Genomic DNA, 12167 nt, shown 5'->3' with positions numbered 1-12167 from the left:
CCTTTATAGTGAAGAACTTTTTCCTAACATCCAGTCTAAACATCTTCTGTGGGATTGTAGTCCTGTGACTGCATCTACCCTTGCTGATCTCTTAAAGGTATGTGAGAGAATTCCCCATCCTGCTGTCCTCTTGCCATTTGTGTATTGGTGTGCATCTACTTGGGCTCCTTTCTGTCCTGTTTTGCTGTTTTTAAGATCTCCCTTGCTCACATGAGCCTGTGCAACCAGTTGTTAAAACCACAGGGTCTTATACTCCTCTGCAAGCTATTTCTCTTCAGCAGGAACACTGAGGAGCAAAACACTCTTGTCCTGCACATGGCCATTGCTGTCTGAGGCAGGGAGTCGTGCTGAACGTGCTCCAGTCCTTCCTGGCACTATCATGGATGTGCAAGCTGTGAGTGTGTGCTGGTGAGATGTGTGCAAGAGAAGGGGAAATGAAACCTTCAGAAGCTCTTTATTGCTGTTTAAGAGGAGTATGAAAAGAAAATATATTCAGCAAAAAGACAGGCTTGACCACCTCTGGATGACTCTTGGTTTGTCTTTCCATGTGAGTTCTCCTGTGAAAGTGAAAACCTGTCCACTGCTCTAAGATGCCTTCTTAATTTTCAAGTTGTTTTGGTTTTCTGTGTAGAGAAATCCTAGGTGCAACATATAGTTTAGCTACTTTTAAAACTATTTTGAATAATAAGGGATTAAAGAAATATTCTGCATCTGTGGTTGTATTTAGGAAAGCCTGGTTATCTACAACACGATCTAAATTTTTTATCCACAGAGATCAGGTCTGAGAAGGTTAAAAAACACGTGTTGTCTGAAGTTACTCTAAAGCAAGTGCTGAAAGGCAAACTAGAGAGAGCAGATTTTCAGTGTTTTAATGTCACCCATTTTGTAGCACGGAATGGTCATGGGCATTTGAGATCTCTAAGCAAAAATTTTTTTTTTAACGTAAGGAATACTGGTGCTGAGTGAGAACAGAATCTTATTACTGAGCAAAAATAATTTTGGCATTCATTATGTGTTTCATGGTTGAGGAAAGAAGAATGTGTTCCTTTTAAAGTAGATTTTAGAAAATTAAATAGCAGCTTCAGACTGTTGGTAGGCTTGGAACATTTGCATAATCCTTGAATGCAATTGTAAGTATGTGATACGTTGCAGAGTTCTTTCAATAGATCAACCCCTAAATCTTGTCAATAAATATATTCTATAAATATGTACTGAGTCACAGCTAGATTTATAAACACTACAAGTCTTTCGGCACTTGGCATAAATAATGAATGTCATTTGGATAAATTGGCTCCTTCACCATGGAACTGATTCCTCATCTGTGTGAATTGATATCTGGTGTCTCATCAGGCTTACATCTTATTGCTGCCCACTTTGCTGGTAGAAGTAGCAGCTACTGGAGGTGGGGAAATCATAGACAGGACGCTAAGAGTAAATTTTAGGGCTGTGCATTTTTTGAGCTGGTCGTTGGAGTAAGGAACTTGCTGTCCATGCATGAGACAACAGCAGCTTTTATGATTTTAGCTCAAGCCTTGTAACATTTAGCTTCTCATAACACAGCAGCCCTGATAGTTTTATATATACCCAAGAGACTCCCTTCTACGTGTCCTGCATAAAGTTTAAATCAGAGGATGGAAAATACTGCTCTGAAATTACATTTGCAGTTTGAAATTTGCTTTCAAGTAGCAATTTTACTGAGGCACAATGGCAGATTGGTTGTGGAAAAGAGATCAGTGTTTTAGTTTGCTTAAAATTTCTAGGCAAATAGAAATTGTGCAGTGGGTGGCACATGTTCCTAATGTGCTGGGGAAACAACAGAATAAAGAAATCTTTTGTAGTTTGCTCAGAAACAGTGTCATGATGCTTAGACTCACGTTCGTTCCTCATGCCTTCAGCATATGGCATGATACAAAACAGTTCCATTGGCACTTCTTGGGCATGTGCATCTTTGCTACTAATAGTACAGGTAAGCAGGGCTGACATGTTCCTTTTGTGTCAATACTGCTCAGAATCCAAATTAGTTTCTTGGTACTAAGGAACTGGGAGGTCTTGTCAGCTTGTCTGAGCTGCTATGTTTGACTGCTTTTTGTAAATGGCAGGAGTGTGTTTTCCTTTTGTGCATGCTGGGGCTGAGCCTGAGCCCCACTGACATTAAAATAATACCGAGACTGTAGATGTGAAACAGTCCCAAAGGAGATGGCTAAGTCAGGCATCCCAGCTGAATACTAATGAGAGTGTGAAAAATTAATTTTATATCATTATGATTTGTAATGAAAGGCAGGTGAAAGCAGCAGAGGGTGAGAATGTGCTGTTTATTCTCTGCTGAAGGGCGAAGGAAGACGTAACTATGGAGGAACTTCTGAAGAACAAAAATCAAAAAGGCAGTATTCAGAAACAAAGTTGTTTACGGCCCTTGAACAACTGAGATAGTTTGCAGCTGATTCTACCTCATTCTACCATCAGGATTTTTTTATTATTAATTCAGAAAAACTAGAAAATGTTTAAAGTCCATGAAGTTTCATATCCTTAACTACTTGCATTGTTAAATTATTGTCTAATTTAAAACTTTTTTTTAATACATAATTTGTGCGATTTTTCCTGGTTTGATCTTCCAAATCCACCCAACTGCAATGCCAATACTAAAACTAAGCTAGAAAGTAGATGATTAGCTATAAAGTTGTATTTACTCTCGTAAACTCTCACCTTCTGTGGAGAAGTGAGGCAGCAGAATCAGGCCTGACTTTTTGTGAAAATAAGACCATTCATTTCTTATCTGTCACCAGTGTTATCAGTTAATGTACTTTTATCAGTGGAGTACCCCTTCTGCTTTTATGGTGGTAGCTTTTCCATAAAAAATATGTGTTCAATGAAGTTTAACCCAAAAACCTCACTGGATTGACCACTTGATGGCATTGCTCTGTTGTATGGAGACTGAACTGCTTTGCCATAGAGCACTTTTACTGGTGAGCTTTGTGTGAGAGGCTTTTCATGTTTTATTTTGGACTATTAAAGACTGAAGAGAGCAATTAATATGGTTCCATTAATTAAATCAATTAAATCCAAAACTCTAGGTTTGGTTGGCTTTTTTTTTCCTTACCATTATTTGATAGTTTCTCTAACTGCATGAACATGAGCAGAGAAGTGTCTGGGTTGCTCCTCTTACCATTCCTGATTAGCTTTTTAACGATGGCATCTAGTGGCTTTGTATCCTGTAAAATAGGGGTTTTGCAGCCTTCATACCAAAACTTTGTCATCTGTACTTAGAGGTAAAGGACAGTTCTGGTGATATCTGGGAAGTTCTGGCAGTTTATACATGCTGAGAATTGGCCCCCAGGACATCAGGTAAAAAAAAAAAAAAAAAAAGCATGTAGTTAAAGATCTAAATACTGCTTCTGTGCAGCCAGTGTCAATGAGAAGGAAGGAGATGCCCCTTTACCACTCAGAACAGTGTCCCAAAGGAGATGGAGCCAACTCCTGAGCCCAGAAGAGGTAAACAGGCAGAGTGGGCAAAGCAGCACAAGGAAGATGATATCACTACAGTGCAAGTGATGGTTTGCCTGTTTCTGGAAGAAAAAATATAGGGGGAGGGGGAGAATCAAAATCCATCATTAGTAACACTTTTCCTGAAAATTTAAAGCTTTTGGTGAACACTTCAAAATCTCATACTTAGCATTTGATGTGGTTTTAGATGCTGTTTTGTCAGGAATATTCTGATATATTGTTTACGTGTACACTTAAATATTCACCTTAATATAGAGATGTACTCATTTTCTAGAATGCATGTACAGGTTTTGTCAAATATTTTCTTCATAATTGGTGGCCTACTGAAATGATTGGCATTGCCATAGAAAAGTTAAGCAATGTATTTTGGATCACAAAGTCTTTGAGCTGCCCTGCTGAGAATTTTACCTAAGTTGGAGATTGAGGTATCCAGCTACAGGGCTTTACTCAAGCAATTTGTGGGAAGTTTTCTAAAATAATTATCAACTCGACTTGCCAGTCTTATGTCAGTTTCCCTCACTGAGAAAAAAACCTCTGAGATTACCTTATCTTGTGTTTTCTGAGAAGAAAAAAAAAAAAGATACCGAAGGATGGAAAAAGAGTTCATCAACAGGCTACATGGTAAATTATTCAGTTTTTCCAATGTATTATCTAATGTAATGACTTTGCTTGGTAGCTATTAGGAGACCAAGTACAAAAAACCCCCCACCTCATCCAGGGCTCACAATGATGATTTCACTGCTGTCAAATACAGTTTTTCCTCCATAGCTGCACCAAAAGGAAAGTTTTAAGCTGACAACAGGTCAGAAATAAGCTTCTTTAATTGTCATACAGTTAGTGGGAGTCTGTGCCTTGCTGGCAGTGTCCTGTGTATGTATTAGATGCTAATGATTCTGCTGTAGGTTGGTTTTCACATTTGTTAGCTTTGGTGTTATAAATCTGTAATTTTAGGGAGAGTGGCCCCAGTTTTTATTGCTGAAGCCAATAACCTTTTAACAATCTTGCATAATACATATATATACCATGGAAAGTATCAGCATGTCTAAAGATTCTCTGGCAAAGTGGTGCCTGTGTCAGATTTTGAAGCTCTTCCTGAGTTTGCAGGCTGCTATTAGGTGCCCTTGGTGTCTTGGAACCTCCCAGAAACTTTCTCCATTTAATTTAAGAATACCTCTACAATTAAGTTTCCTGCAGAACTTAGATCTTGATCAAAGATACAACCAATCAACTTTCTGAACTTGTGTTTATAGCTCCTAGTTCTTCTCTATTCTAGTGTTTGACCCAAAGCTTGTTATGTGTATCTATTTATATATCACATTGGCTAATAAACCAAATTGCTGATCAAATTTTGTAAACATGAATACAATAGCTGGTTCCTTGTGTGTTTGTGTATATTGTCTGTGATATTCTGCATCTGCTTGCTAGGCTGTTTGGTAGATTTAGTAACTATGCACTTTCAGCAGAATAAATTACAAACCTTGATAATCTTGTGGACTATTATGAATCAGGAAGTTTTAGATCCTCCCCACAAATTTACTTTGTTCTCTTGAATTTGATTATTTATAATATTTTTTAATTTCTAATTGCAAACACTTAAGTGCCAACTTTGCTAATGATTTCATAGCAGAGTACTACATCAGAAATATTTGGTATATGCAGTGTGGCTGGATTTTTCCTAGATCTGAAATTCTTTTCCTTCACTTGAAAACCCTTCTGAGCTAAGAGGAAGCAAACTCAATTTTCAAATGGTGAAATTTTAAAAAATGCAAGTTATGAAACTGCATTTACTGTGTAGTAAATAGATCCTAAGGGTTCATCAAACTGGAAAAGAAGAAAAAGCTTCAAATAAAAATAAAAAAAAATTCAAAGGAAATTCATCAAGTGTGATCATATGGCGTCCAAAGAAGGTAGAACCAGCCATAGTGAGATGCAGAAGTGAGAGGCAGGCACTGAAGTTTGAGGAGGCAGTGTGGATGCCTGTGGATGGATGTATTGTTAGGTCTGAAATTACAGGGGCAGCTGGTCTGTTGATAACTGTGGAAACAAAGGAACAAGTTTCTACCCTTTTTTGAATAATGTGAAAGCACTGAAGAGAGACTGAAAGATGGTCATATCATGTTGCTAGGATTGAGACAATGTTTTTTCTTGGAATATTTTGATTCCCTGCGGTTTGGAGAGAGAGGGATTTGATTAGAGACAGAGCTGAGCTAAAGCTCTTAATGCAAATATCCCTGTGAAGAAGGGATCAGGACTTTGCCATCTGCATCTGTCTTCAGAAATAGGATGGCAATACACAGGGCAATGGCAGAAGAAGACGACTTTGCAGATGATTGTAGCAAAACAGAATACTTCCATCATCTCATGTGCCATGATGAGTCCAACTGATTAAAAAGGTCATATGAATAAGGTGCAGTCTAAAAATAATAGCTGCTCTTCCAGGCTTAAATGTAGTATTAATGGGATATGACTGGAGTTAGAGAAGTGGGTCGCAGAATGAGAGAAAATTTTAGTATGTGTTGATATGATGTAGGAGTCAAGTTAGACAAATGGATGTCAGAAGATGCCCAAAATATATTAGCCTGTTTTACTACTGTCAGCATCAGGGCTGAGATGATCTGGAGATGCTAAAAGGTAAACATGATACTAGATGGAGAAGAGACCAGGCTGTGTATTGTGAAACTCTGAAATAAGAGCTCTAGACATAAAATGTCAAGCTAATGTGGAAAGGGGAGCTTTTGAAAACAGACTTTAAAAGAATGGATTGGGAGAGATACTTCACTGAAACAGCTAAAAACTGGTTTAGTTAGTAATTTGGGGAACTTGAAATGAAACGAGTTTTTGATGGAGGTCAACACTGATGAACAATTACCATGACATAATTTAATCTGCTTGAATAGATGCGGATTTGTTATTTAGGTAGGGTGATGTTCATGTTTTCATCATATTAATATGCACATTTCTCACTGTATGGTTTGTAAGATGTTATTATCCTCTTAAAATGTATCCTGGTGACAATCAATACAGTAAACTAATGACTATTGCTATAGCAGTAAAATCTGGAGGCAGGATTGCTAGAACATTGCCTTTGTATCTGTGGAACAAATACTTAAAGACTTATTTCTCAAAACGTATCTATGTAAATAAATCTACAGGATAGATAAGTGAATATGGTAGCATCTGATTTACAACAATAACTACAACTATAGTAATTATAGTTTGTTAAAGATCTCAAAGGGTTTTATTTCCCCTTTTCCTTAGGTTGATATGAACCAAGGCACCTCAAATCTCTGTATTTCAGCTTTAACATAATGAAAATTGGGATTATTAAATTCATGAGCAAAAAATTACAGCTTTTCATGAGTTCTTATGAAGCTGCATAAGCAGCATAAAGATGTAGTGATTTATTCAGTCACATTGTCAGGGATACTTGGCTGTTGCTAATAATCCATGTCTAGTATGAAGTAAGCCGGAAAATGATACATCTTTTCTTATGTCAGAGTTTTGTATGCAAGTAGGTACAGGCATGTGAGTTTGTCATCAGAGTTTTCTTCTGGGATAGTATAATACTTGAACATTCTCTTGCTAAGAGATTTCAGGTTATCCTAAGTTTTGGGGGTTTTTTTAATGTTTTAGAGCCTTTTACATAGTTGTTCCCCATTCTGTTACTATTGTAGAAAGCAATACTTCTTCATGTGCCGAAAACTTATTCTCATCCTTCAGTGTAATAAGTGTGGAGAGGTTGAACTTATTGGAATCCATTGTGTTTCTTTCAAGTGAAAATCTTCTGTTAGAAGCGTGCCACATTCTTTTTCACATTCTGTAATTAGACTAAAGAAAACAATTGCAAAATATGAATCCTTTTCAACTTTATTAATCCTATTTTGTTCTTGCTTGCTGTACTAGCTCAAAACACAAAGGCAAGAATAGATAACGGTTGCTTAGTATATGTTCTCAGGCAGAAAATAATAAATTGACAAAATATCAGAATGTAGAAGTGTATTGACTAATTATTAGTCTTAACCCATTGAAGGAAACTACATGACACTGGGAAAAGTCTTCAACCATACTGGGATATTTTGGCTATGTTGGGTGGGCTGTGCTGGTAGATAAGGAAGTCTATTTGCTGTGGTTTTTTGTCTCCCCTCTTTTAGCTGCTAATAAATGAACGGCTTTTGATTAGTGTCAACAAATGAATAAAGGTATCTTTGTTATACAACTTATGATCAGATATATATTCCACAAAGTGAGTCTCTGAGTGAAGCCTCCTACCACAAAAGATGCTTTGTTTTTTTCCTCTCTTTCTGTCTGCTTTTCAAGTAAATTGTTCTTTCTACAGACCTGTGTGGCTTGCTTCTCTCACCCTTGGTGACAGCAAAGCTTGCTGGTTGGTGATCTCTGCAAGGGTTTACAGCTCAGCTCTGCTGTTTTCTATATTTGTTCCCACTTCTCTGTTCCCTCCCCTACTGTGACTAAATAAATTACCTGTATGACATGTTCAGTCTTCTCTGGCAAAAAGCCTGGGAAATCAAATCTGTTGCTGAACCTGGGTCTCCCATTTGGCAAATGTAATACTTCCCTGCTGTTAAATCAGGTCAGCTCTCAGGAAAAACAAAGAATAATTTCATATAACTATAATCAACACAGAGTAAATTTAGATAATGCAGCTGGCATATGTTTATTGTAAAGACCATCAAGGAAAGAATTTTAAAAGCACTTCATCTTTTTCTTCACTAAGATGCATGTTGAGTGTTCTGTGCATAGAGAAGATAAAATACTTTCTTTGTTATCCTGTATCAAAGTGAAATGCATTTATCTGTCTGCTATAAGTAAATGTTTGGTGAAATGATTCATTGGTTGCAATAGAAACAGTTTCATGAATTTAATTACTGTGGCTTAACATAATTAATATGAATTGATAATTAACTGGTAATGACTACTAATTATTCATAACCTGTTCAGTCCCATTGACTTTTTGGCCTCTGAAGGTGGAGATACACTTAAAAGTGTTTAGAGCAGGAAAATGAAAACCTTTTAATACTTCACGTGAATAATTTACTTTTCCAGTTGGTCCATTTTCAGGTTAGCATTTCCAGACCTGACACGTGCCCCAGCAGTGTCTGGTGCGTGGGCAGCCTGTGCCTTGGTGTGGCCACACAGTCACCTTGGGTGGGGTGCCTCCAGCTCAGGCAGCCTCCCCTCTCCAGATGGAAGCTGAATCTCTTGCTCAGCTACTCTGCATGTCCCAGAGGGGCTCTGAGATACACCCCAGTGGATCAGTTCACCCACTGCTAGCGAGCTTGTGAACAGTGGAGCTGGGCCTCCTGTCACCTCTTGTCTGAATTTATTACGGTGGAGCTCAGCAGAGACCCTGTCTTACATTGGGCAGGCTGTACTTGGATAGGTGGTTGCTTGGGGACAGAAACAGCGTCTGAAACCCTGAGCTTGCCCTCAGTCCTCTTCACAGGAGAAGAGGATCAGGAAGTCCCAGGGGCACCCTCAGGGCTGGCACAGTGCTCACCTCTAAGCTAGGCTCCCAGGGGCCATCTTTGCTGCTGATTATTGAAGAGGGTGAGTGAAAATGGGTACTGATTGCTGCCTCATAGTCTTACCACCACCACTGACTAAATAGTTGCTGAGTTATAACTGGAGGCCTTGGCTGGAAATGTTTTCCAACCTCAGGTGACTGACCTGGAGCAGTTTAGTGCAGAGTGCTGTGTGGGAGGCTGCTGGATGTCCTGAGAAGCAGGGCAAGGCTACACAGGGCTCTGCCTGGGGCTACCTGGCCTCTGGGGCCTGGGTTTCAAACTCACCTAATGCTTCCTTCTCAAAATCAGATGGGCCTAAATGTATATGATGTGGTTTTAAATGTTATGTGTTTTTCCAGAACTTTTCCAAGATGGTTACAGTGTTATTAATAGTTATTAATGAGTTTCATTTTTCTAACAAGTGTCCTGGTTGTTTCTTTGTTTCTCTGAGACACATAGTGAATATTTTTTCATCAATTTAAAAATCCTCCAAAACACTGATGTGTAAGACATCAGAAACTGAAATTTGGTCTTTATTGTCCGAAGCCCTCATTCTGTGTGCAGAAGATAGAGATGAAAGCAGTGAAATGCAGTTTTAAAAAACAGGAGTTCATTTCCTGCTTCCACCAGGAATGACCTGGAAGCAGGGGCCATAATCTCCATCCACATCGCCTGCTGTCCAAAGAAATGACAGTAGTAATGTTATCTGTCCTCAGCTTTGTCTTATCAGTACAAATTGCAGATACTGTTTCCTGTTGTAAAGGTACAGGACCTATCTCTGAAAGGCTTCAGTTGATACTGTAATAGAAATAATTTCAGCTCTTTGTTACTAGCGAGGTCAAGGCCTTTCTTAGCATCTAGGTCGGTTAAAGCATTTGCTGAGCTTGGTCTAACCCCACCTTATGTCTTGTGTTCTCCAGCCTGTGACCTGATGACTCTGGGGATCTTAGCCTTAGTGACATCCACTGGTTGTGCCTCAGCCAACGCCCTGCAGTCCCTGACAGATGCCATGCACATCCCACACCTTTTCGTACAGCGCAACACAGGAGGCTCCCCGCGCACTGCCTGCCACCTGAACCCCAGCCTGGAGGAGGAAGAGTACACGCTGGCTGCCCGTCCGCCCGTCCGCCTCAACGATGTTATGCTGAAACTGGTCACTGAGCTGCGGTGGCAGAAATTCATAGTATTTTATGACAGTGATTATGGTAAGTGAAGTGGAAATTTTCAAACGCTATTAAATTGATTTTCTTTTTAACTGGGAAATGGAGAGGAAAACATGGAGGGAGGGATAGAAGATAACTGGGTTCCTTGCTGGCAAAGGGTAAAGGGTTTCAAATGGACACAGGCCTTTGGTTTGAAGGAAATGTTGCTGTGAAAACTAGTTCTCAGTCAAGCAGCAAAGTTGCTTAGCAACACCTACCAAGATATCCAAAGTTTGAATAATATCATACTTTTTCAGTAAAATATTAATAAAGTGTTGACATTGATGGGCAGGGGTCACATAGACCTTCAGGGAAGTTCAAAACAATCTCTACCCATTCCCAGGAAATACTTTCTATCAAAGATGGGTACTGGTCTCTTTAAAAATTAATTTTCACAGTAACTATTGCAATTTCTTTTTTTACACGCTTCCTCGCACTTACTCTCAATTTGGACTAAATTTCTGTGGTATACTTACTAGCACTAAACCAAAAGTTAGAGTTAGCATTTTCACTATTTCTGATGCATGTCCTTCAGCGTAATTTTTCCTTTGAGTTGAAACTTGAGGAAAAGGATTCTTTGCCAAAGCAAATTTAGTACCCTACAATGGGTGTAAAGAAGCAGTGAAAAAATAAATGTCATTGTACTAAGCTCTGAGAGAAAGAGAACTGTGTGCATAATTCCCAACACTCCCTACCCCCACCACTCAACTGAGAGGAGCACTGTTCCATATGTTTAATTTCTGGTATTTTCAGCATTCCAATCATTAGGATATAAAAGCCGTAATGGGGAAAATATTTTTTCTATGGTATATTTTAAAACCTCACAAATTCTTTTGATTTAAAATGTGGTGCATATATGATGTGGTGTTTAACTAAGAGCAGAATATAAAGAAAGGAAATTAAAGTTAAATTGGAAAAAACAGTCTTAGGTGTGTCTGTGCATGTAGTTTAGATTTTATACACAGTCTTCCACAATTGCAAAATAGATCTTTATTTGCAGTCCTCCTGTATAATGACAGATTTTCATTGGTGAGTCAGAGATAACATCTTTGGTTTCAGAATGGGATGCATCAGTTTTACAAAACCTAAAGGAAAAAGACTGTGCAAAGAGTCCCCATCTTGAATCGGTTTTGAAAATCTTGGGTTTAGTTTTGTGTTCTCAGTTGTTGATGTCACTTGCTGTGTTTTTTGGCAGGGTGATGGTAATTTCAAGTGGGAAATCAACTCTGTTTTAATATTCTTTTAGTTATATAGAATTATTTTAAGCATGAGAAGGCTACCATGCTTTTTTTTGAGTTAATCTGTGGACTCAAAGATCTAGCAACCCAGTAAATAAACTGCCACATAATTACTATTCTGTGTATCACTTGACCAGTGAATACTTTGATAGGAAAAACCACAATTTGTATGTGGTAGGTGTTCTTTTAGTGGCCTTCTGGTAGTGATGAGAAAGCTGCTGTGTAGCAGAGGATTTATAAAGGTAAAGATTTGTAAAGATAAAATTATGCTAACAGTTATTTCCAAGAACAAAAAAATCTATTTCTGAAAAGCAAGTCTTACAAACATCCTTGTATAGTTTCTGTTGTTACTCTCCTGCTGATTTGTAGCTTTAACCTTTCAGAACTTCTTGAGACAGGAGTCTTCAAGTGGTGCAGTTTTAACCCAGAGAATCCTGGCCTGGGTAATGCCACAGATGCTCTGTGTACAAACTGCTGTTACTCATTTTTCATGGCAGTAAACCTGGTTACTGAACTATGCTACCACTTGTTCCAGTAGCAGATCTGTTTCTTTGCCTCTCTCTGCAAAGTGTTAAAATCTCAGTACCAACTCCAGAAACCCTTAATTCACAAACTCTGTAAATTCAGTTATGATCAAATTTCTCTCTTCTGTTTATCAGTGTAACCTTCAGTCCATACTAGTAACACAGACACTAAAAAAG

General features: G+C 38.4%; 1 protein-coding gene across 2 annotated transcripts in view; it reads left to right on the top strand.

Annotated features, from left to right (window-relative positions):
• GRID1 (glutamate ionotropic receptor delta type subunit 1) overlaps positions 1–12167 on the top strand; it is a 491930-nt gene that overhangs the window by 192910 nt on the left and 286853 nt on the right. For both annotated transcript variants that reach the window (XM_071749233.1, XM_071749234.1), the window contains exon 3: positions 9947–10231. In XM_071749233.1, coding sequence (XP_071605334.1) covers positions 9947–10231 — 285 coding nt within the window. The remainder of the gene's footprint in view (positions 1–9946; positions 10232–12167) is intronic.

Source organism: Heliangelus exortis, chromosome 7, assembly GCF_036169615.1.
Source record: "Heliangelus exortis chromosome 7, bHelExo1.hap1, whole genome shotgun sequence".
In the NCBI taxonomy this organism is placed as follows: domain Eukaryota; kingdom Metazoa; phylum Chordata; class Aves; order Apodiformes; family Trochilidae; genus Heliangelus; species Heliangelus exortis.
Note: the sequence above shows the minus strand (reverse complement) of the source record. Positions and strands in the feature narration are given on the sequence as shown.